Here is a 21520-nt window from a genome sequence, read left to right as displayed (position 1 = left end):
GGAAGCTAACATTTTGAAGCTGGATGGAACTAGCAGCTTGGCTTTATTGTTTTTGTCCTGGCACGTGTCAGATCAGCTCTCATAGTGTTTGCATTCTAGTGATAGCAGAAAGGGTCATGAATATTTAGTCTCATTGTAGCTTTTCACCTGCAAACAGTTCTGTGTACTCCTGCCTGTGTCTGCTTTTGTCCCTGTCAAACAGAGTAGGGTCTTTTGCTTTGTTGTCAGTGATACATTTTTGTAGTGCAGATCATTTGCATTTGTCTCATAACTTTTCCTTCTGTTTAGGATAGTGGAATAATTTAATTCCCTGACAGAAGATGAACCAGGTGTCTATTCCTCTCCTAAAGAATACAGTGAGGGAGAGAGAGGCAGGTGTCTCATCAGGACATGAGTAGAAGTGTGATATGGTTGCCAGTTGTAGTGGTGTTATGAAGTGATGATAACTGTGGCCCTGTGCTGGCTCAGTGCTTCTGGCTCAAACTTGGTGCAAAGGTTGTCTGTATTCCTGGCTTGGTTCTGCCTGTGCCTTTGGTTGGAGTGGGGTCTGTGTGGCTGTCTGGAGTGTGGTTTAATGCCTTGTCTGCTTCATGAAGGTTTTAAGCTGTTGGAGAAGCAGGCCTGAGAGCAGAGTTAGCACTGGGTTCTTATATGATGTCATTAGTGCAAGGACTCTGGCTATTTTTCAGCTTATCCCTGTTGTTCAATCCAGGTACATCAACCTGCAAGAAAGGGAGAAGTTTAAAGGCAGCAGGAAGTTTTGTTCTAGGTGTCTGTCCATCTTATGTGCCCTCTGGAAGTGGCAGCTGTGAAGAATGACATCGAGAGGTGCTGGGACTGCTTTCTCGAGGAAGAACTACAGGCTGAGCACTGAGCCCGAGAAGTCCAAGGTCACAGGTATGGGCCCATCATGTGCCATGTAAAAGCAGGACCACTGTGGATTGGGTGTGTGCCCCTCTTGCCTCACTTGAGATCAGCTGCCTTCCAGTTGCACTTACCTTGCTGATGTGAGGTGTGGTGGGGCTGAAACGGAGTAAATCCCTGAAATGGGATGAGATTTCGGGAAGGACGTTCCTGTAGTACTAAAGACTCCAGAAGCTCATGGCTCAGTGCCCTTTCTGTGGCATGCAGCCCTGTGCTGAGCCTGGAGAATGTTCTGTTGCCTGCCTTTGTCCCCCCCAATTCAGGGAGCTCTTCTTCCAGGGTGAGCAGCTTGTCAAGTTCTCAGATTAATCATTTTCTGGGAAATGGTGGTACCTGCTAGTCTGTTTTCTGCTGGACTTCTTGGTCCAGCTTATGGTGGTGCTTATGGCACCACTGATCTGGCATTTGAGGGCACTGTTGCACCCAGAAGTAAAGGATGCTGCATCAGTGTGACACTGTGGATCCTTTTGCAGAGGGAAAGCTGAAGTGAGGAGTACCTCACTGAAGAGGGCTGTGGGCAAGATGAGCTGCATGTACAAGCCTTTCTATCTTGGCATCTTGTAGTGCAGTTTAAAGATGTAGATGCTTAAAATCTCCCAGTTATGAATAGGACATCACAAATTGCAGTAGTGGTAAGGTTTTGATTTTGACTTGTTGGGAGTGAAATTGAATTCCTCTGTCCATCTTTTGGAGTTACTCTATCTGTAAGTAGAAGGGAGGGCTGCTGAGACCATAGTTCCACCTGTAGGGACTGAGTTTTCAGCCTCCTATTTTGCTGTTGTAGAGCAACTCAAATTGGAAAGGAGAGCCCTTCTTGTGGAGGTGCACCCCACAGTGCTGGGGCAGAGAGTGAGGACAGTAGAGCAATGAACAACTTGATGCTGTTTCCCACCATGTTGATCTGCAAACTTCAACATCATTTCCCCACAGTGACCAGTTTGTTGCTTGCTCGTGGCATTAATGTTTGAGTTTACCTCCTAACTCCCCAAGCTTATTGCCTTCTGTTTTTCCCAAGGGATTGTGAACAGCAGACTGCTGAATGATTACCTGCATCGTGTTTTTGCCAGCGCTGATGGGAACCAGCCTGCAGCTGCTTACAGGTATTCAACTTCTCATTCACAAGTGATGCTGTATCAGTCCCCACATAGCACTGTGGTAAGAGGAAGGATCTTTCAGTGCCATTCAGTGATCTTTGTTAAAAGCAAAGGCAGCACTGTGTAACATTAATGGCTCCTGGGTCTTGGCCTTTGATGGCTTTTTCAAATTGCAAGGCCTGCTAGGAAGGATTCTTCAGAAGTTTTTGCATGAAAAAGCCCATGTTGAAAATCACTGGGTAATACTTCTGAATGAAACAGGCAAGTAGGCATTCATCTTATTGTTTCTGTTCCCTCTCTACCTGTAAGGAGGTGCAAAACATGCAGGTTTTAGGTACAAGAATGAAAGCAGGTAGTTGGTGTCCTGTAAACTAGAGGCGAGGCTCTTACAGATCTCTGGAATAGCATGCAGTTCCCAGGCTGTGGAGCTCCACTTTCATAATTAGGGGTCACCAGAGGAGAAGAAAGACAAAATTCCTGTTCAGTGTGTTTTCTTCTGTTTGTTTTCAGTACTCCTTCACCTCATAGCTTTGGATGAGAGGAATTTCCCCTGTGTTTAGCTCCTTTGCCAGAGGCAAGTCAGGCAGGTTGAGGGCAGGTGGGAGTGTGGTAGAGCAAGGCAGGCGTGTCGCTGCTGCTGGTTGGTGCTGCTGCAGTGGCTGGGGTCACGTTCCACAGGCTATACTTAGCAGTGCCAGCTCAAATGTGAGCTCAGAGCTCACTGAGCTAAAAATAGCTCTTGGCCCTCTACACTCCTGGTGAGCTAGGGTTGTGGCAGGGGGGAGACAAAGTGGGTCATGTTACTTTGCCATGAGCTCTCCTGCCCAGCATGCCTTGGAATATTCCATCTGCCTGAGCTTTTTGGTTTCCAGTATTTCTAATTTCCTTGGTGATGAATGACTTGAAATGGCAGAACTGATAGTTTGTTGGACTGGCCTCTGTCTTTTTCTTCCTGCCTTCCACCCTTTTCCCTGGTCCTCACTATTTGGTAGAATGCCCAGTAGCCGTCAAACAGGTCTTGAAAATAACATTTGCCACATGAGAGCAACTTTTATGGTATGACATCTTGTGTGGTATGACATCTTGTCTTCAGAGGCCTGAATTCCTCATAGAGGAGCTCACTGCAGATGTCTCTCTGTCTCGTGCTCTTCCAACCTTCTTCCAGAACTCCTCCTCTGTGCTAGTTACTGATTAGGCTGCTTTGCTGAAGCCATCCTCTCTCATGCCAACCAAAACTGATGCTTTGATTCCACTTCTATGTGTCTTTACATCCATCAGGCTTTCAAAAGGTCTGAGGGAAACCCCTAGTTCTGGAGAAGTGGGAAGCTGTTCCACAGATAGCTTTGGAAATGATAGGCAGGGATAGGAAGAAATTAGTGACTCCCACAGTAAAAGGAGGTCCTGCTGGGGTGCCTCAAAGACCTGCAACACAACTTGTGTTGTTCTGTGTATCCATGGTAGACTTGGAAAGGGAGAGAGCATGAGGTGGGAAGGTTTGGTGCTGTTACAAAGCTCTTTGGAGCAGTGTAAAGGTAAGGTGGCTGTGATGGTGACTGGATAGTGTAATGGTCTGTGAAACTCAGTGCAGGGAAATGTAAAGGGATGTATTGAAAGGGGAACTCTCTCAGCATCATGCATAAGATGATGGGGCCCTGGGCTGATTTCTGCTGTGTAGGAATGAGATTGGAGTGGGAATGCTAAGTCAGAAAAAGAAAATAAGAAGTTAGGAACTGCTAGGGAAGTTAGGAACTGCTAGGAAAGGGATGTAGGATAAGGGAAGTCATGATGCCACTGAGTAAATTTGTGGTTTACCCTCATCTGGAGTATCATGTGGTTCTGGTCTCATCAACTTGAAAAGGGTATTTTAGAGCGGCAGAAGTTTTGAGGATGGGTAAGAGCAAGTCAGACTGGGATGACTCTTGTATAGGAAAAGAGAGAACTAGGGGAGGGCAGTATGAGATCTTTCTCTAAAATAGTGGCCCATCAGGGGGCCATGAGAAGCCTCTCTTCTCTGGTTGTTGTCAGAGGGAGGATAATGGGCTAGCCTGACCTTTGTCTGAACTGCTACAGCTCTCTCTTCTTTTGCATTATGAAATACTTGGGGGAAAAACCCAAATCCTGATTTGTGCCATGTTTGTGTGACGCTGGCTGCAGCAAAGTCGTGGTCCACAGTTACTGGTGATACAGCTGGTTTATTGCTGCCACTCTACCACAGATCAGTTTTCATACTGCAACAAAATACTCCTCAGCATACTGAAGACTAAGATCTTTTATGATCTACTTTGCTCATTGATGCTATATTTGGTCCTTGGTTCATTCATTGCACCAAACATGCTGGGCAGCAAATTCCTCAGGTTCATGGCAAGAAACACAGATCAACGACTTCCTGGTTCATGCCCTACGGCACAGGACTGTACAGACACATGTATCTGGGCTGCAACTCTTAAAGCTCAGAGTTTTCTGAAGTGCTGCTGTGGATGTTTATTCCCTAGGAAGCATCTGACGTTCCAGAACCTGCAAGAGCACCTCGACCGGTTGCTGGCAGAGGAGAATGGCTCTGAAGATGGTCGAGGTAGGAGACAGTGAGCAGCTGTCCAATTTGTGCTTCTGCTTGTGCTGCTTAATTGGGAGGGCAATCATGAAAGGCGGTTCCCTGAGTGAGTGCTCTGCCCTGCTGTGCTCTAATTTCTCATAGCTTTAAATTCTGCCTTTGAGAGGCTCATCAGCCAGCCCTGGAGCAGGTCTGCTCACTGACAGAGGAGGTGCAAATGCCTAGAAAAGCAGTTTGGGGGCAAACATTGGAGGTGTTTCACTGATAATGATGTGCAGAGCCACTACTGTGACCCAGCAGTGTGCAGTGCTTTCCTTGGGGGGGAAATGCAGAAGCTTGTTCACAATTTTTACATACTGGTATTCACTTTGTGCTCAGACTGCTGCCTGTATTCTTTCTAGCATCTGTTTCCCTGAGTGAGTCAGGATGTAGCAGGATACAACCTGGTCCTCTCCTAAAAGGAGAAATTTCTCTTGCTGTCTGCAAGCAAAGGATGATATGCTGGCCAAACATTTGGCTCAGAGTTTACTTTGGTCTTTGAATTTTGCCAAAGTAAAATTTTTAGGCCTATAACCTGGAAAGTTTGACCTGTAACCTGAATGCTGTGTAGCTATGGCCTTGTGTGTTGCTGTGAAAACATCATTTTCAGTCTCAGTGGTGCCTCCTTTCCTGAGGTTCTCTTGGTCTAACATGAGTAACACTGTTTTAGCCTTCCTCCACTGCAGTGGAATTCAGATGCTGTTGTCTAGCTGCAGGCATTCATCAGGTACCCTGTTAAATCCTGCACAACTTTCCCTAAGAGATTTTCTGTAACTCTTGTTTCAGATCAGGTAGCAGAGGGTCGGCTTGGCCCCTCTACTGTGGTGCTGGACCATACAAGTGGTTTTGAGGGGCTCCTGCTGGTTGATGATGACTTACTTGGGGTGAGTGTGATGCTGGGTGTAGCAGAAAATGGTCTTATGGAACTAAAAGCACTTTGGGCTTCTTGGTTTGTTCTTCATGACAGATCCCTGTCTCTAGCTTTGTAACATGTTGTGAAGGGAGTCTACCCAGAAAGCTGCAGGATCCTGAATGAGCTCTCCTGAGTAAAGGTCTAGCAGTACCCCTAGGTCTCAGCAGGCTTTGAGTGGAGCTGCAAGGAAGTGAGAGAATTACCCTAGCCCAAGGGCTTACTTGAAGAGCTTGGCTAAGCAAAGACCAGGAGCCAGCCTTCCTGTCCCTCCCTCCAGCAGCCTGCCTCTTCCTTCCTTCCTTCTGGTCTACTCTAACAGTGACAAGAGGCTGAGGCTTTCCTTTCTCCTTTGTTTTCACTAGGTCCCTGCTTGCCCCTTAGTTGATGTTTCTTACACAGAAAATCATCTAAAAGAACCCACTGGAATTTAATCCTCTCACCTCTTCATTGAGCATGCACATCCCATCCCTCTGTACTCATTGCCTCCTTAATCCAAGTATCCTTCTTTACCTCTAGCAGAGGAGACTGCCCTGGTCTCCCCTTTCCTGCTAACCACCCCCTATAGATAACCTCAGCTGTACCTAGAACTTACCCTGTATCAGATCAGACTGACTTGCTTGTGAATTCCTTGTGGCTGCCTTCATCTCTTCTTCATGGGCTCGAGAAAGTCAGGAGTCAACAGGGTTCAGGGTTCAGTTTCTGGGCAGCATGTTACCTGCCACTTATCTGGACACCTTGAATTTAAAGCTTTGTCAGTGTATTCAGGCCTAACCAGGTCTTCTTTGTTAATAAGAAGAGTGAAATGTAAAAATCTGATCTGGTAAGTTTATGATGTTGTACAGCAAAGTCATGTGGTCTTATCAGAAGGCACATGTGTCACATCTCAGTTGGTCCTTTTCTACTGGCATGCATGCAATTAAGGCATACAATAGGTTTAAATAGCAAAACAATATTTTAACACATCCAACCAGACTCTGCCCAGTTTCTCTCCTTGGGTGACAAGGTGTTTACAGCACCCTCAGAGTCAAAGACAAAACATAGCCCTCTCTAATTAGAGCAAAGGCAAATTTTCCCCATATCCTTCCAAAGCCATCTGGAAGCAGCCTCTTCCCACACTATCTTGTCCAGGCTTCAGGCATCTTTCCCACTTCGTAGTCACTTTGCATACTTGTCACCATTCACTGAGAGCCTGTTTGCCACCATGTTACCCCTGTACTGTTGCCATGCTGCATGCTTCTCTGGGGTTTAGCAAGTACAGATGAGCTTTGGGGAGGATCTGGATGGTTCCCCAGGACCTGCTGGCTCCAAGTACAGCTGCTGGGATGGGGTGGATGTCCTGCCCCTTCCCTGTGCTGTGCTTGTGAATAGCTCTCTGTCTTGCTTTGCTTTGAGGGCTAGGGTGGAGGGGTTGGGTAGGGCTGAGCAAACCTACCTTTCTGCCTAACTTTAAAATGTCTTCTGTTTGTTGTTCCAGGTGATTGGCCACAGTAACTTTGGGTCCATCAGGGCCACAACATGTGTGTACAAAGGTAAGGAGATATCCAGTGATGCTTTGAGAAAAGCCTGTGGGAAGAGTGTATGGAGAGCTCTACAACTAGAGAGCTCAGGAAATCTCGAGTGTGTTCCAGATGATCTTGAGTTCTCTCTTCCCCAGTTTGTTCACTGGCTTTTCCAGGAAGTCAGAAGGATGGAGGATTGTGTGATGTCAGAGGGAAGAGGTGGGAAGGGGATGCTGGGGCTGTCCTGAAGTTCCTTCATGTGCCACACTCCTTCCTGTGGGAGCAGTGTCAGGTTCTGCCTCTCCAGCAATGAGCCAGGCAGCAGGCACTGACTGCACGGTGTCTCTTTTTCTTCTAGGGAAATGGATTTATGAGGTGCTCATCTCCTCCCAGGGACTCATGCAGATTGGCTGGTGTACTCTCAACTGCAGGTTTAATCAGGAGGTACTGTCAGTGCTGCACGTGCCACAGGGCTGCTCGTGTTCCTCCACTGCTCTTTAGGTCAGTGTGGAGCATCACATTGGTGCTGTGCTCCTGCCCTGCCAGCTTCTAGAGCCCAGTGCTAGAAATGCCAGGTCTGCTGTTTTGAAAGCCTAGGCTGTGGTCTGTGCTCCCAGGATGGTGCACTGTGTGAAAGCCTTGCACACTGGGTGCATGGCTGTGATCTTGCTGCCCCTGCTCTCTGTTGTCTTCCAGCTGATGTCTTTTGGGTGTGTGGGTCTGCAGCACTGGCAGCCTGTCTCTCAGCATGGCCTTCAGCAGCTGGCACTATGGGGGCTCTTTAGCCCAGCTGAGGCAGGCCCAGATCAGCTTTTCTCAGGCACTGTGTGAAATGCTGGATGCTGGGATGTCAGCTGCAGAGCTTTGCTAACTTGACATTCTGCAACATGTGAGAGAGGAAGTGCTGAGCATCCTGGGGGGCTGCTGAGACAGAATTTGGAAGTGCAAGATGCCAGTACTCTTCTTCTGACCCAGAGATGAGTAGGGGGTGGTGAATTTCCCTTGAACTAAAGATCACAGGCTATTGAATTTGCTGCTGGAGTGAGGGCTTTTCCCAGACATAGTATGTGTGCTCTCTGCTGATCCCCCCCTTAAAACTGCTCTTGCAATGAGAAGGATGCTCTCTGCTTGGTCTGCTCTGAGTCTCCTCTTCCATACTTTGTTGCAGGAAGGAGTTGGAGACACACCAGATTCGTATGCGTACGATGGCAACAGGGTGCGCAAGTGGAACGTGACTACTACCAACTATGGCAAAGTGAGTAGCTGTCCTCCCAGGAATGGGGTGGAGAGTAGGGAGAAGAAAGCAGGAGGCTCCTTCTGCTTGGTGGGCCTTGTGAAATGTCCTGAAGCTGCCCTCCCTGCCTCAGCCTGCTCTTGGGGAGGCTGTGTGCCAGCAATTGTTTGTTCCTTAAGGGTGCCGGGTGTGCGATGTGTGTGCTTGGTTCAGCAGCCACAGCAGACCGATTCCCAGCATAGTGCTGCTGGTGGCCTCTTGAAGGCTCTGGTTTGCTATAGCATGTAGTAGTGTTGGGGTATTTGATCCTCTGCACCTTCTTACTGCTGGGGAGGGGAAAAATCCCAGTCCATGGCTTATGTGCAGCATCTAGAAGAGTCTAAAGATGCCATATAAGCTGCTGTGGGGAGAAATTCTCTCTCTCTCTCTCTGAATCACAAAGAATTGTTTAGGTTGCAGACTGTTTTCTGACAGTCTGAATAGATGTTTAACCTTTTCTCTCCCTTTTCTGCAGTCCTGGGCAGCAGGAGACATTGTCAGCTGTCTGATAGACCTTGATGAGGGCACCATTGCTTTCTGCTTGTAAGTGCCTTTGCTTGGTTCTCTGCTTTGTTGATGTCTGTGCGTAACACAAAGGTTTCCTCACTGCTTAGCAGGATGCTGAGGCCTATTTCTTTCCCCTCCCCTTTTAAGTTCCATGGTAGTGCCATCCTTTGCTTTTCTGCTTTGTGTTCAGAAAACATCTCTAAATGGGCTGTTTGGTCTCCTGAAGTGAGTAAAGTAAACTTGGCAGAAAGGCATTCCAGCTACAAAGTCTGGGTAAAGCTTGCTGGATTTTGGAGGGGAAGGCATCTCCCATGATGCTTAATGCTACAGTTGTCTGAGCCACACTGATTGCTCAGTGGTCAGTGTGGACCTTGCCTATCCTAGATTGACAGGGAGCTTTAGAAAGGCTGACCATCTCCAGCTTCCAGCTCCCACACACAATGAGCAGAGGCCAGCCTGAGTAATTGTTCCAGGCCCTAAACTACAGCCTGCAGCTAGTCAGCTGGAATTGAGAACTGTTAGATGCTTCTTGTCATCTTCTAGAGAAGAGTGGATTGAGAGCATTATTCTTCTGTTTCCATCAACATCAAATGAATGTGGCCAGAAATGTCACCTGCCTTTAAAATGCCCTGCTGGTTAGTTAACTGCTCAGGGTTAGGGTTGTCCTTGAAGCTGAGTGGGCTCTGCATGTTGTGCAGACTTCTTTTGTGCCATCATATGAAAAGTGGGCTGCTGCTGTGCCTTCCCTGGCTGTGACATTTGCATGTGTGCCAGTTTAAGAGGACAGGAGGCATGGTTGTCTGACGTGTCTGTGTTGGCAGGTTGCTGGGAGGGGAGGGCAGATACCTGGATTGCCCAGGTGACTTCAAACTGCTCAAACTGTGACTAAAATCCTCTGGCTTTTCCTTCTTTCAGGAATGGCATATCTCTGGGAACAGCTTTTGATAACATCACCAGGGGTGCTGGAATGGCTTACTTTCCTGCCATCAGCCTCTCCTTCAAAGAGTCTGTTGCTTTCAACTTTGGAAGCCGACCGCTCCGATATCCTTTAGGTGTGGTGAGAGGAGGTCTGAAGGGAGAAGAGCCTGTCCTGGGACCATCTTTGGAGGCTGTAGAGTATACATTCCTGACTGCCCTTCACTCTTCTCTGTTGGCACTTGTGTGCAGAGCAGGATCAAAGAGAGAAGAACCAGATACCCCCTCGACTGGAGCAGAACAGGGCACACCAATATCAGTGCTGGTCCTGGATGGTTTCTGAAATGAAATTTGCTTTCAGGTCTGAATGAGTAGCTACTGCTGTAGCTGAGGGCTGCCTGTTCCCAGGCCCTAAGATCCTGCAGAGTTTGCCCTCTCCAGTTTTTGAGACCCTAGTGCTGCTGAGCTGCTGAGCCTCTTGGCCACTGATCTCTGCTACCTCCCAGCTGTAGGGGTTCTCCAACATGGTATTGGCATTGCCTGCTGCCTTCCTGTTCAAATGCTGAAAGCTGCATCTCCTGTCAGAGCAGTCCTGGATGTGTCTGCTGATAGCTGTAGTGGGGGTTCCTGTTGGTCTTTCTGATGAGAGCAGAAATGTGGTGTGAAACACTTGCTGCCTGCAAGATTGAGGAAGTGGGAGTAAGAGCTTGTGGCTTATCACCCATTGAGAAGGCTCTGTGGTTTGAACTGTGACTGAGACCTGGGTGGGTAGAAAGTAAAGTAGAAACAGAGCCTTTCCCTTGCACAAACAAAAGAAGTCCTGGAAGGATCAGATTGCATTTCACCTTAACCCTTGCCTACTTATCCGGTGGAAGGTTACCGCCCCCTGCAAGATCCTCCAGTTGCAGACCTGGTGAAGGCTCGCAAGCTGCTGGGCTACTTGAAGAATGTGATCCACATCGGGATAGATGTGACGGTAGGGGGATGCCTCTGTGTGGAGCTGTGGGGCACCACGCTGGGCAATGTGGCTCTGTACTTCTCAGCACATGCTGGCAGCTTGGCTGTGTCGGTGCACCTGAGGGGCTACATGCTCCTGTGCTTTTGTGGGGGGGGTGTGCACGTCCCTGGAGCTCTTGGGCTTGCCAAACGGGATTCTGGGCTTTGGTGTTCTCAGTCCTGTGAAGTTTTGTTCCCAGCACGCAGGAGGTGATGCTTGTCAGAGTTGGAACTGCTGGATTTAATTTTGCAGCTGCAAAAGTTCATATCCTGAACTTTTTACTGCTGTCCTGGTACAGGGATGTGGTGAAATTCTGTCAGGTCTGCCTCGAGAACTGCTCTGACTGTGGCACTGTTCACTAGAAACCATTTTTTTCTGCTAGGGTAGGAGATTTGCTCACCCCCAAAGCACAGGGAATGCCATCTGCTCTGGTCTTGGCTTGAATGGAGGCCTGCTTTACTAATTGACCGCCTCTATAGGGCTTCCCATTGACAGATTATCATGTAGATGTGAACCCTTGTGGAGAAACATTGTCAGCATGTGGCTGATAGTAACTGACATCTAGACTGCACTGCAGCTCTCCAAAGGCATGGGCCTGGCTGCTTTGCTGTCCTCTCTTCCCATAGTCAAGAGTTCTACAGCTATGAGGTGTGGGACAGCAGACACTGGCTGCTCTAGTCCTCTGGTTCATGCAGTTGGTGATGGATTGGGCTGCATCCAGGATGTCTGTTTGTCTGGGTTTGTCATTGCAGGAGGGGAAGCTGGTGGAGAAGGACACATCCATGTGGCAGCTGCAAGGAGAACCCACAGTGCTGATTACATTAGCCCACATCTTCAACTATTTCTCCCCTCTTATGGTGAGTTCTGCCTGCCCAGTGTAAGCCTCTCTTGGTGCTCATTGCTGTGTTTCCACCTGTGAGGGGAGGTAAAACTCAGTTTCTGCTGGGGAGAAACTTTGCCTTGGAGGACTGTTGACTTGGCTCTCTGTCTGCAGTGCAAGGTGTACCTGGTAGAAGATGTGCTCATGACCTTCCTGTTGAGCATCCTTGAGCGTGGAGGGGCTGTGGAGGCCCACCCCCTTATTCAGCAGCTACTGGATCTCATGTGGCTTCTTATGGAGGTGAGTTGCTGGGATGCTGGTTCCTCCCCAGAGATGACATGGAAAGCCTGGGAGGTGTTAAGGACAGAAGGCTTCCCTAAAAAATGCTGGAAGTGATCAGCTTCTTTCCCTTCTTGCTGACAAGATCCCTTGTTTGTGGTAGACCACCGTTTCATCTCCCTCATGCGAGTGCTGCTTCAGAGCCAGGGGATGAGGGTTGAATGAGAGTAAAGGGCAATGGTGATGCTGGCAATGATCTAACAAGACAAGCAGCTTCTCCTGCTGCTAAAGGAACTGGTGATGTTGAATAACTTCCTGCTTCTGGAAACATCAAATGTATCAATAAGAAATTCGTTGTCTCTTGGATCTTATTAATACTTATATGGCTCTGAAGGTCTTAAATGCCTCCCTGTGCCCCCAGAGACCAATGAGAGCATGCAGGGCTGGGGTGGAAATGGACACTGCACTCTTGCCACCTCCAGCTTCCTATGCCACTTCCTGTCCAAGCTGGATGAGGTTACTCCTTCCTGGGACACTTGCTTGAGGCAGACTTTCCTAGCCACTGGGAAGCTGGTGGTGCTGGAGAGCTAAGGTGGTTACACAGATCTAGATCTGCTTGGAGGCAGCATGTCTGTCCTTCGGGCTAACAAGAGAGAAGGGAACTGGCCAAGGCAGCTGTCATGCAAAGTTTCATTGAAACATGTCATGACCCCCTCTGAGCCATCATCTTAGAAGTGAAGCTGAACATCCTGATTGGGCTGCTATCTTAGTGAGAGAGTTGGCTCTTGTCCTCATGCTTGGCTGCAAGTTGCACTCAAAAAGACAAATCTTCCATTGTCACATTTACACAAGAGTAGCTTCCTTCCTTTCCAGTTTGGTTCTGCTGACTCTGGATTGGGTAGCTTCAGGTGGTACAAAGATGGGTGACTGAGTCCTGCTAAATACAACCAGAGACTTGGGGTTTTGTAGATGATTTTTGGGTTGGTTTAACTAGTGAAGAAACTGTGTCCCCCTAGCATAGTGATGGATGGCAACATCTTCTGCTTAGCCTTTTCCTGTGGAATCAGATGAACAAATACTGTGGGTTCAGAGCAGATGCTTTTTTAGTTCAGAAGTGAATGCTTCCTTCCAAGATCACAACTCTGGGGACTATTCCTGACTCCATGCTGCTGCTGTTCACTGTGTTGCTTGTTTTCTCAGGAGTATGAAGTACATGAGTGCCTCAAGCAGCTGCTGATGTCCCTGCTGCGGGCTTACAGGTTCTCCCCCATCATCCCAGACCTGGGATTGCAGGTGAGTTGCACTTCTGAATCCCCAGGAATCTGTGACTAACCAGCTTCTGTTCTGTCCCCTTGTCTAGAGGTACATGATGTTTTGGACTTTACAGTTGTTTGATCCAGAGAGGGCAGTTCTGTCACACCATACCTACTGGACAGTTGTGTCCTCTTCTGTAGATGGAGTCACTTTTGCTTCTCCTGTTTCCCTAGATTCACTACCTCCGGCTCACCATTGCAGTCCTGAAGCATGAGAAATCCAGGAAGTACCTACTCAGCAATGTTCTGTATCCTTTGTGTCTCCTCTGGGCTCAGTTCTCCCTGCCCTCAGTAACGCAGCCAGGGAGATTATTTCAAGGATCTGCATGTCCTGGGAGGCAGAAGCCACCCTGTCTTTGAGAGGTCATTTCTAATTTCTGGGGTTTGCTCTGCCTGCCTGCCACCATTGTGCTCAAAGACCTACTTTGAAGAGAGAGAGTAGGATCATATAGTTCACATCCTACTAACAGGACTCCATTTTTACCCAGCTGACCTCTCCAGTGTCCTTAGGGCAAAGCCACTTTCCGAGCAGTGCACCTTTGGGCAGCTCTTGTGGGGCTTCTCCTGGGAGAAGGGGCTCTGGATCTTGCAGAGCTCGGAGCAGCTGTTTGGAAAGGGGCCTGTCAGCACAGCTCTGGAAAGCTGGCCTGTGCTTTCTCTCCACTAGCATCTGTGCTTGCTTTAACTTGGCCACAGCTTCGATGTGCTTCGTTCAGTTGTGTTCTTCTACATCAAGAGCCCTCTGCGTGTGGAGGAGGCTGGTTTGCAGGAGCTCATTCCCACCACGTGGTGGCCGAACCGCTTCACCAAGGAGGTGAGTAAGGACACATCCACTTACAGACTGAAGAAGTGTTGTGGCCTGCTGTGCCCATCGTTTTCTGGAGGAGGAGATTGGATGGCCCATGTTTCCAGCTGTGTTAGCTCTGGAAACATAGCCTGCTGAGCTGTGTGAGAGCTTCAGCCTCTGCTTTGCCCTGTCATCTTTATTGTCCCCTTAGAGGGGATGTTTGGGTTGTGTTGCTCAGGACAGGATGGAGGGACAGTTTTCTGTGGCAACAGATTTGGAAGGGAACCTGACAGTGTCTAAGGAATTACAAGTTGGCTTAGGTATCCTCAAAAAATCTCCTGCCCCTACTTGTTCGAAGGCCAGGGAAGGCCTTTTCCGGTGAGCTGCCAGCTGCAGTCACACACTGGCACGTTGCTTCAGGGAGTTCCTACTCTCTGTTTGGGACAACATTTTGGCCTTGCAATGATATCCTGCTCATCAGTGTCTGTCCCCCAAGCAGGGCAAGGAGAGTAAGGAGGTGAAGGAGGAGAGTGCTGAGGAGAGACTGAGGCGACGAGCGTATGAAAGAGGCTGCCAGCGGCTCAAGAAACGCATCGAAGGTCTGTGGGGAAGGAGAGAAGTCAGCAGGATGCTGTCCCTTTTGTGCAGCTGGCAGACACCAGTCCCTGAGCTGTTTCCAAATCCCCTTCACCATCTGAAACCCAGCTGTGTTCCTGCCAGCACAGGCTGTGCTGCAGAGGCAGGGGCGAGACACATTATAATCTGGTGGGGGGTTATGAGTGCAGGGACCTCACCACATAGACCTGCAGCACCCCACCATGGGGCACAAGCAAACCAAATCTCCCCTTTAAGTGCATTGTGTGTGAATTTATTTAGAATAAACTTTATTTAGAATAAACCAAACCAGGTTGGAAGAGACCTTCAAGATCATTGCGTCCAACCCATCAACCAATCCAACCCACCCAAACAACTATTTATTGCTAGGTGTTGGAAGAGAAAGTTTTCAGTGATGGGACTGTCTCTCTGGTGGCACCAGTTGTTCCTGGGCCCCCACTCCTGAGGAGGCAGCCTTTCTCTATGGGATGGGGTACTCCAGCTGGGACTGGTATGGGGAGCTGCTCTCCAGTGTACGACTGCTGATGCCAGCCATGTGTTTCTGTTTTAGTGGTGGAAGGTCTCCAGGTTCAGATTCTGAAGCTGTTGCTGAACAACAAAGACAGAGGAGGGGTAAGTGCTCTGTGATCTTTTGCTACAGTATCTCCACGTTATGGGACCTGTAATACCTAGATTTACCATCGGCCTTTCCTCTTGCAGGGAGAAGCCTCCAGATACATCTTCCTAAACAAATTCCGCAAGTTTCTTCAGGAAAACGCTAGCAATAGAGGGGTAAGTCAGAGGGACAGCCTTCCTGCAAGCCTCCTCCTGAGAGCTCTCTGGCACCTTCAAGCTGGGAGCTCTGCCCTTTTGGCTGGCTGCTTCCAGCAGTTGATGACCTGAGGTCTAGATAGTGGGAAGGGAGAAAAGATTCAAGCGTAGAAACCAGGCAGCATAGCCAAGTCCTCTGCAGTGATTAATAGGAAAGTGGTCCTTGGGAACAGCCTTAGGGGAGAGCTGAATGTCCTCCTAAAACCTTGTGGAGCGTGGCTGTGGAGTGCTCTGTCACAGCTGGCCTGCTGGCTTTGCCATCCTCTTCAGTGCCTGGGTGAAGACTCTTCTGGCTGTAGATCAGGCTGCTGGCCTCCAGCTTTGTGAGGTAGGTGTCTGCTATTGCAGGGAACCTTTTCTTACCTGCACCTCCATGTTCACAATGAGCCTCATCTTTGATAGTGGAGCACATGGTATTAACCTTCCTCTGTCAGAACAACTGCTTGTTTCAGTGCCCATGATTTTAGAGGTGGAAACTGATGGTAGGCAGCAAGGCTGGGCTCTGTACCAGTGCTGGAAGCTAGAGATGCTTGCAAGGCTGACAACACAAAGTTCATGCCTGCCTGATGTGGCCCCTGGGACTAAGATACACTTTCACACCTGCTCTGATGGTTGAACTCTCATTTTTGCCCTAGAATTTGACTGTGCTGTGCCCACCAGAGTACATGGTGTGCTTCCTGCACCGGCTCATCGCTGCCCTGCGTTTCTTCTGGGATGGCCACAAGGCAAAGACCCCTGCCACACTGAGCAGTGAAGGTAAGGCTTGAAGCAGCAGCTTTGAAGTAATTTCTATGGTTAAAGCAAGGTTTACCTCTTGGCAGTGCTGTCCAGGATGCTGCAAGCTGGGTGCTTGAGCATTCTGTCACCCTGTGTCTGTAGTTCCCAGTCACCCTGGGAAATTCCTGTGTGCAGAACTAGTCCAGTGAACATCCAGACCTGAGACTTGTGGAAGGCAACCAGTGCTGTTTGCTGGTTCAGTTTGCATGCTCTGGAGCAGGGTCCAGTATTGATTATGGGTCTGCAGAAAGGCAGCTCAGTGATCCCACAGTCAAAGTTTAAGGGAAGATCTTTGCCTGTTTTGTAGTTCCCAGACTCTGGGATTAAGGGGAGACCAAGTCAGTGCCAGTTGCTTTCTCACTTTCAAAGCCCTCCTTACCAGTCCTGCCATGATCTGCTTGGCATTGTCTTTTCTTACTTTAGACTGACTCTTTCTCTAGATTCAGGAAGTGCCACTGTGGGACTGAGAGCTGGAGTAGCCAGCTGGAGAGCTGCCAAGTTTTCCCACGATCCAGCTTCCCCCAGTGGTTGTGGCTGGGAGGGAGAAAGAGCTGGGAGGCTTGTTGTCGATGGCCCTGGGCTGCTCCTGTTTCTGCCTGGATCTAATAATGCCTGCTTCATTGTGGGGGACCACCTCTGCCTTCATGGCTTGTGCATTTATGACAACAAAAGTTGTCACTGAACGTTGGTCCAGGCTGGGCCCTGGAGTTTGTCTTGGGAGGCCTTACATGACTTCATGGATCCTGTTCATGGGACTCATGGAAAAAGCAAATCTTCTCAATTTCAGAGGCCTATGTCCCTCCTCAACTCTTCTACAATGGGAAGGTGGATTATTTTGACCTTCAGCGACTTGGAGGTCTCCTGTCTCATCTTAAGAAGACTTTGAAAGGTAAGTGCTCTTATTTCCAATGCCTTTCTCCAGGTCCTGCCAGGATTTCACCCATGAGACATGCTGGGAGGGTGCTGTGGGTAATGAATTGTGGTTAAATTTAAGGACAGGAGACTTGAATTTTGATGAGATGCAAGTTATGCTGAAGAAGACACCATCCCTCTTGAGTGGGGTGTGCTTTAAGTTAACAGTTTACTGTTTATGTCCCTGAATGGGGCTTGTGGCTGGTGGAGGGGTGGGAGTAGTCTGGGAATACCTTCTGGTCTGGTGGTCTTGCTGAGCCACAGTCAAGGGCTGTCACAGCACTGACCATCAGCCTGGCTCTGCTGGGTGTGAAGGATGTCCAGGATCTACTTGATGTACTGCTCCAGGCAAGCCATAGCAGGCCTCTGTGTGTACTGCAGCTGTATGTTTTATATGCAGCACTCTACCCTAGCAATAGACTTTCAAAGCCTCCTTTTTGGAAGGGTTAGAAACCCCTCACCATTGTTCTCTGATGTCTGGCTGATGTGGCACTTGTCTTTGGCTCAGATCTCTCTTCTTCCCCAGTGTGTTTGCAAGATGTGCACCATTTTTTCCTGTCTGAAATTGATCCCTGGCTGTTTCAGATTACTTAACTTGAGAACCATGTAATCTCCTCTCGTCTCTTACCAAGGTCTTCCTGGATCCTTTAGAGACAGAGCTATGGACTAGAGGTTGCATTGTTCAGGCTTTGTACAGCAGAGCCATCAGCACAGCCCTCTTCTGGGCTGAAAATGGTTTCTGGTTTGAGTCTCAGTCCTAGTGACTTGGGAACATATGGGACAGTATTGAAGAGCTAGATGGTCTCAGGCCCTGAGTTTCCTTCCCTGTGCTAGTGCAGCTTGGTCCTGGTGGTTGTCTCCTGGTTCCTCAGTTATTGTATTTGTAGCTGGTAGGACGAGGAGCAGAAATAGGTCCTAGGAGAGCAGCACCTATCACTGTGTAGTCTCCCTTGTGTTAGTAAGAGCAGACCTGTTCCATGTAAGGAGGCTGAGGGGAAAGTGAGCTTGTTCTGATACAGCATCCCATTTCACTGGCTACTTCCAGAAGCAGGAAAGAGCATGAGCCTAGGGCTGCCTCATGGGAAGCAGAGGGTGACTCCCACATTCACAGCTGCTTTGGTGTACTCTGTGCAGATGACCTGGCTGCAAAAGCCAATGTCCTGATTGACCCTGCAGAGCTGCAGGCAGTGACTATGGATGATCTTGATGAAGATGAGGAATCAGCAACATCAGCAGCACAGGTGAGCCCTGTGTGGGGGGCAGCAAGCTCAACCTCTGCAACCTCTGGCTGGAAAAGCTTTGCTTTAAAAGAAGGCAGTGTCTGGGCCATGACTGTAACCACACCACAGGCAACCAGATAAACAGCTGCACTTGCCGGAGGGTGGAAATCAGCAAGGCCCTGGGTGCACCAGCTCTGAGCAGCAACCACTGATCTGAGTATACTCTCCTTGGCAGCTCTTGGTGCTTGAATTTGAAAGAGTGCCGGGCAACTGCAGCCAGAACAGCTTCTTGCTCTGCAGATCTGCTGATTTTATCTGGTCTGTGCTTTTAGAGGAAAGACTATCCGTTTGCTAACCTGGCACCGGTGGGCCAGTCTTGTTTTTTCTATCCCAATACGGGCACCACTGAGTGACAAATAAAGGCACCAACCCTGCTGCTGTGTAGCATCAAGATTCCAGAAATGCAGAGAGCAGAGAATCTCAGAAGTCCTCCCAGAAGTCCTTTATTGCTGCATTGTAGAATCAGAGTGGCTGGTTTTTATACTCTTTGTTATAAATCCCTTGACCGGTATCATAGTATCATAGTGTCTGTCAGGGTTGGAAGGGACCACAAGGATCTTCTAGTTCCAACCCCCCTGCCATGGGCAGGGACACCCCACACTAGATCAGGCTGGACAGAGCCTCAGCCAGCCTGGGCTTAAACACCTCCAGGGACGGGGCCCCAACCACCTCCCTGGACAACCCATTCCAGGGCTTCACCACTCTCATGGTGAAGAACCTCCTCCTCACCTCCAGCCTGAATCTCCCCACCTCCAGCTTCATTCCATTCCCCCTAGTCCTATCACTACCTGAGATCCTGAGCAGTCCCTCCCCAGCCTTCCTGTAGGCCCCCTTCAGATACTGGAAGGCCCAACCACATACATAAACTGAAATCTTTTCACTGATAAGGGGTGCCAGCATGTCCAGGAGGTGGCTTCTGCAGTGTGTTCCAATCAAAGGGTGCCAACATGAGGGTGTTGTTCTTGGCTCACATGGAATGTGGTTGTTTTGCTCAAGAAAATTGATTTGCTCCATTGGTCAGCTAGGGAATCATGCATGCTGCGTGCGTCCAGCAGCTGCCCTCAGGACAGTGGCTGCAGCAGGCCAGCCACGATAGGCAGGGTGTCTGCTCACCTCCTTGAACAGATCTTGACCAGTAAAATGTAAATGAATCACTATGGGGTGTAAAAAGGAAAAGAAAGATAATGCTAAGCAATCCCATTGGAAGAGCTAAGGGACAAAAAGTAATTGTACCAAAACAGTTTCTCTTCTTCACTCTGGGAGAGATACTAACTCCTTTCTGCTTGACTTTGGCTGCATTGTGTTGGTTAAACCTAACATCTCTCTGCTCCTTTCTCTTGTCCCTTTTGTCCAAGGGGGAGGCAAGGAGGGAGAAGCTAGTAGCTTGCCCTGGCCCTTGACCAGGGGGGTCCTTGTGCTTTATTAATTGTAAATCCTGTAAATATTGTAAATGCTGTATTTTTTGTACATGTTCATGGCATTGTAGTTTTGATTGTAGATTGTAGTTTTACTTGTAAATACAGCTTTCATTTGCTTCCAGCTGGGCTGGTCTGGCAAATTTAAGGTTGGGGGGGAAATTTCAACCCAGCACATCTTCCAGCAGCCACTGTGTGTCTATGCTAACATTCCTGCAGTGACAAGGGAGGACAAGGAGGCAGCCAAACAGCTAGAACTCTTTCTCCCTTAATTTCTTTTCAGTCTCAGCGTCCCTCTGCTGCCCTGGCCATTGGTGGAGCTCTTGCCAGACCTGGCTGGCTCAGCTCCCCCACCCTGGGCCGTGCCAACCGCTTCCTCAGCACGGCGGCGGTCAGCCTGATGAACCCGCGGCGGCCACTGGGCGGCCTGGAGAAGATCAAAGTGCGCACGCTGAGCGTGGAGCAGCGGACAGAGGAGGACAGTGAGTACTGCTGCTGCCTGCTAGCCTGGCCCAGGTGGGCCCTGGGAAAGTGGACTCTCCCAGTAGTCTCAAGAGGAATGCAAATCTATTTATTGCCTTCGCATTCCCAAGGTCCACAGTTAACCACTTTGCCAACCTGAACATGGCGCTGATAATGCAGCCACTCTGTGTATGTAAGGTGATGCTGCCTTGGTTCCTGCAAGGGCAGCAAGACCTTGCAAGGAGGTGGTTCAGAAGTAGCTGTAGCCACGCTTGCTTTGAACACAGACCAGCCAGAGAAATGATGTTGTGCTGTAGCAGCATTGTTGCTGTTGGATTTTGCCAGGCAGGCCTCCGAAATGTGCAGAGGGCTCAAGGCTGTGGGACTTGCATGGCCTGTGTCTGTCTGAACAGATCTGGCAGGTCAGCCTGATGCAGGCAGTGAGGTGGGAATGGTATGTTAGTATATCTGGGCAATCACATGGGCTGGGAAGGAGCACTGTATTACAGAGGCACGCTAGAGTTTGGGCTTCAGAGAGGTGCAGGCAGAAGCTGAGGTGCCAAAATGAAAACTTCTCTCCTGTCTTGGGGGTGTGTTGCAGTTGAAGGCAGCCATGGAAATGAGGGTCTCTTACTGGGCAGACCCCCAGAGGAGCCAGACCAGCCCATCACAGAGAACTCCCTTCTGGAAATCCTGGATGGGATAGTGATGATGTACAACCTCAGTGTCCACCAGCAACTTGGGAAGGTGAGTGGCACATGCTGTGCAGGAGTCCATGCCCTAAAGGTTCACACTTCTCCACGGACTCTTCTGTTTTCTGCTTATTTAGTGACTCTGTGTGCCCCTGGGGGCAGATCTGCTTGCATGCTTATATGTCTAGGGAAAAATACACCCTTCTCTATTGTTGAAACTTGCTGCTTTTCAGATGGTTGGAGTGTCAGATGATGTGAATGAATATGCCATGGCACTGAAAGACACAGAGGAAAAAATCAGCCGCTGCCCAAAGAGGGTAAGAGTCTCTGGACTCGCAGCTTCCTTCTCTGGTAGAGCTTCAGTATCTGACAAAAAGGATGAAGCACAGCGGGTGATTTCTAGCCTTGGATAATAACCCATGCCTGGAGCTGCCAGCTGCACTTCATACTGTGCCAACCCATTGTACCAGTGCCTCAAGGAACAGAGGGAATGAAGCAACTGCTTCATGGCAGTTCGTAAACTGCAGACCCCTCGGAGCCGGTCTCCTGGGGTGGGGACTTTCCAGTGCTGGTCTGGGGTACACAGCTGTGCTGCTACATCTGCCAGAGACTGAGTGTATCTGATGATGTATTAAAAAATACCTGA

General features: G+C 49.1%; 1 protein-coding gene across 4 annotated transcripts in view; it reads left to right on the top strand.

The window, feature by feature from the left end:
- Nucleotides 1-21520, top strand: part of RNF123 (ring finger protein 123) — a 51396-nt gene that overhangs the window by 1625 nt on the left and 28251 nt on the right. For 3 of the 4 annotated variants that reach the window (XM_068158010.1, XM_068158011.1, XM_068158012.1), the window contains exons 2-25: nucleotides 713-897; nucleotides 1940-2024; nucleotides 4511-4590; nucleotides 5395-5492; nucleotides 6996-7050; nucleotides 7379-7464; nucleotides 8189-8275; nucleotides 8769-8836; nucleotides 9716-9841; nucleotides 10577-10691; nucleotides 11465-11569; nucleotides 11707-11832; nucleotides 13012-13104; nucleotides 13299-13372; nucleotides 13821-13938; nucleotides 14408-14510; nucleotides 15077-15138; nucleotides 15226-15297; nucleotides 15972-16092; nucleotides 16901-17002; nucleotides 18160-18266; nucleotides 20004-20202; nucleotides 20784-20929; nucleotides 21108-21191. In XM_068158010.1, coding sequence (XP_068014111.1) covers nucleotides 816-897; nucleotides 1940-2024; nucleotides 4511-4590; nucleotides 5395-5492; nucleotides 6996-7050; nucleotides 7379-7464; nucleotides 8189-8275; nucleotides 8769-8836; nucleotides 9716-9841; nucleotides 10577-10691; nucleotides 11465-11569; nucleotides 11707-11832; nucleotides 13012-13104; nucleotides 13299-13372; nucleotides 13821-13938; nucleotides 14408-14510; nucleotides 15077-15138; nucleotides 15226-15297; nucleotides 15972-16092; nucleotides 16901-17002; nucleotides 18160-18266; nucleotides 20004-20202; nucleotides 20784-20929; nucleotides 21108-21191 — 2394 coding nt within the window. In that variant the 5' untranslated portion in view covers nucleotides 713-815. The remainder of the gene's footprint in view (nucleotides 1-712; nucleotides 898-1939; nucleotides 2025-4510; nucleotides 4591-5394; nucleotides 5493-6995; nucleotides 7051-7378; nucleotides 7465-8188; nucleotides 8276-8768; nucleotides 8837-9715; nucleotides 9842-10576; nucleotides 10692-11464; nucleotides 11570-11706; nucleotides 11833-13011; nucleotides 13105-13298; nucleotides 13373-13820; nucleotides 13939-14407; nucleotides 14511-15076; nucleotides 15139-15225; nucleotides 15298-15971; nucleotides 16093-16900; nucleotides 17003-18159; nucleotides 18267-20003; nucleotides 20203-20783; nucleotides 20930-21107; nucleotides 21192-21520) is intronic. The other variant, XM_068158013.1, reaches the window with a different exon arrangement.

This window comes from Melanerpes formicivorus, unplaced genomic scaffold, assembly GCF_026170545.1.
Source record: "Melanerpes formicivorus ecotype bairdi unplaced genomic scaffold, bMelFor1.0.p_v2 SCAF_38, whole genome shotgun sequence".
Classification (NCBI taxonomy): domain Eukaryota; kingdom Metazoa; phylum Chordata; class Aves; order Piciformes; family Picidae; genus Melanerpes; species Melanerpes formicivorus.
The sequence above is the reverse complement of the archived record's forward strand: the minus strand, read 5'-3'. Positions and strand labels throughout refer to the sequence as shown.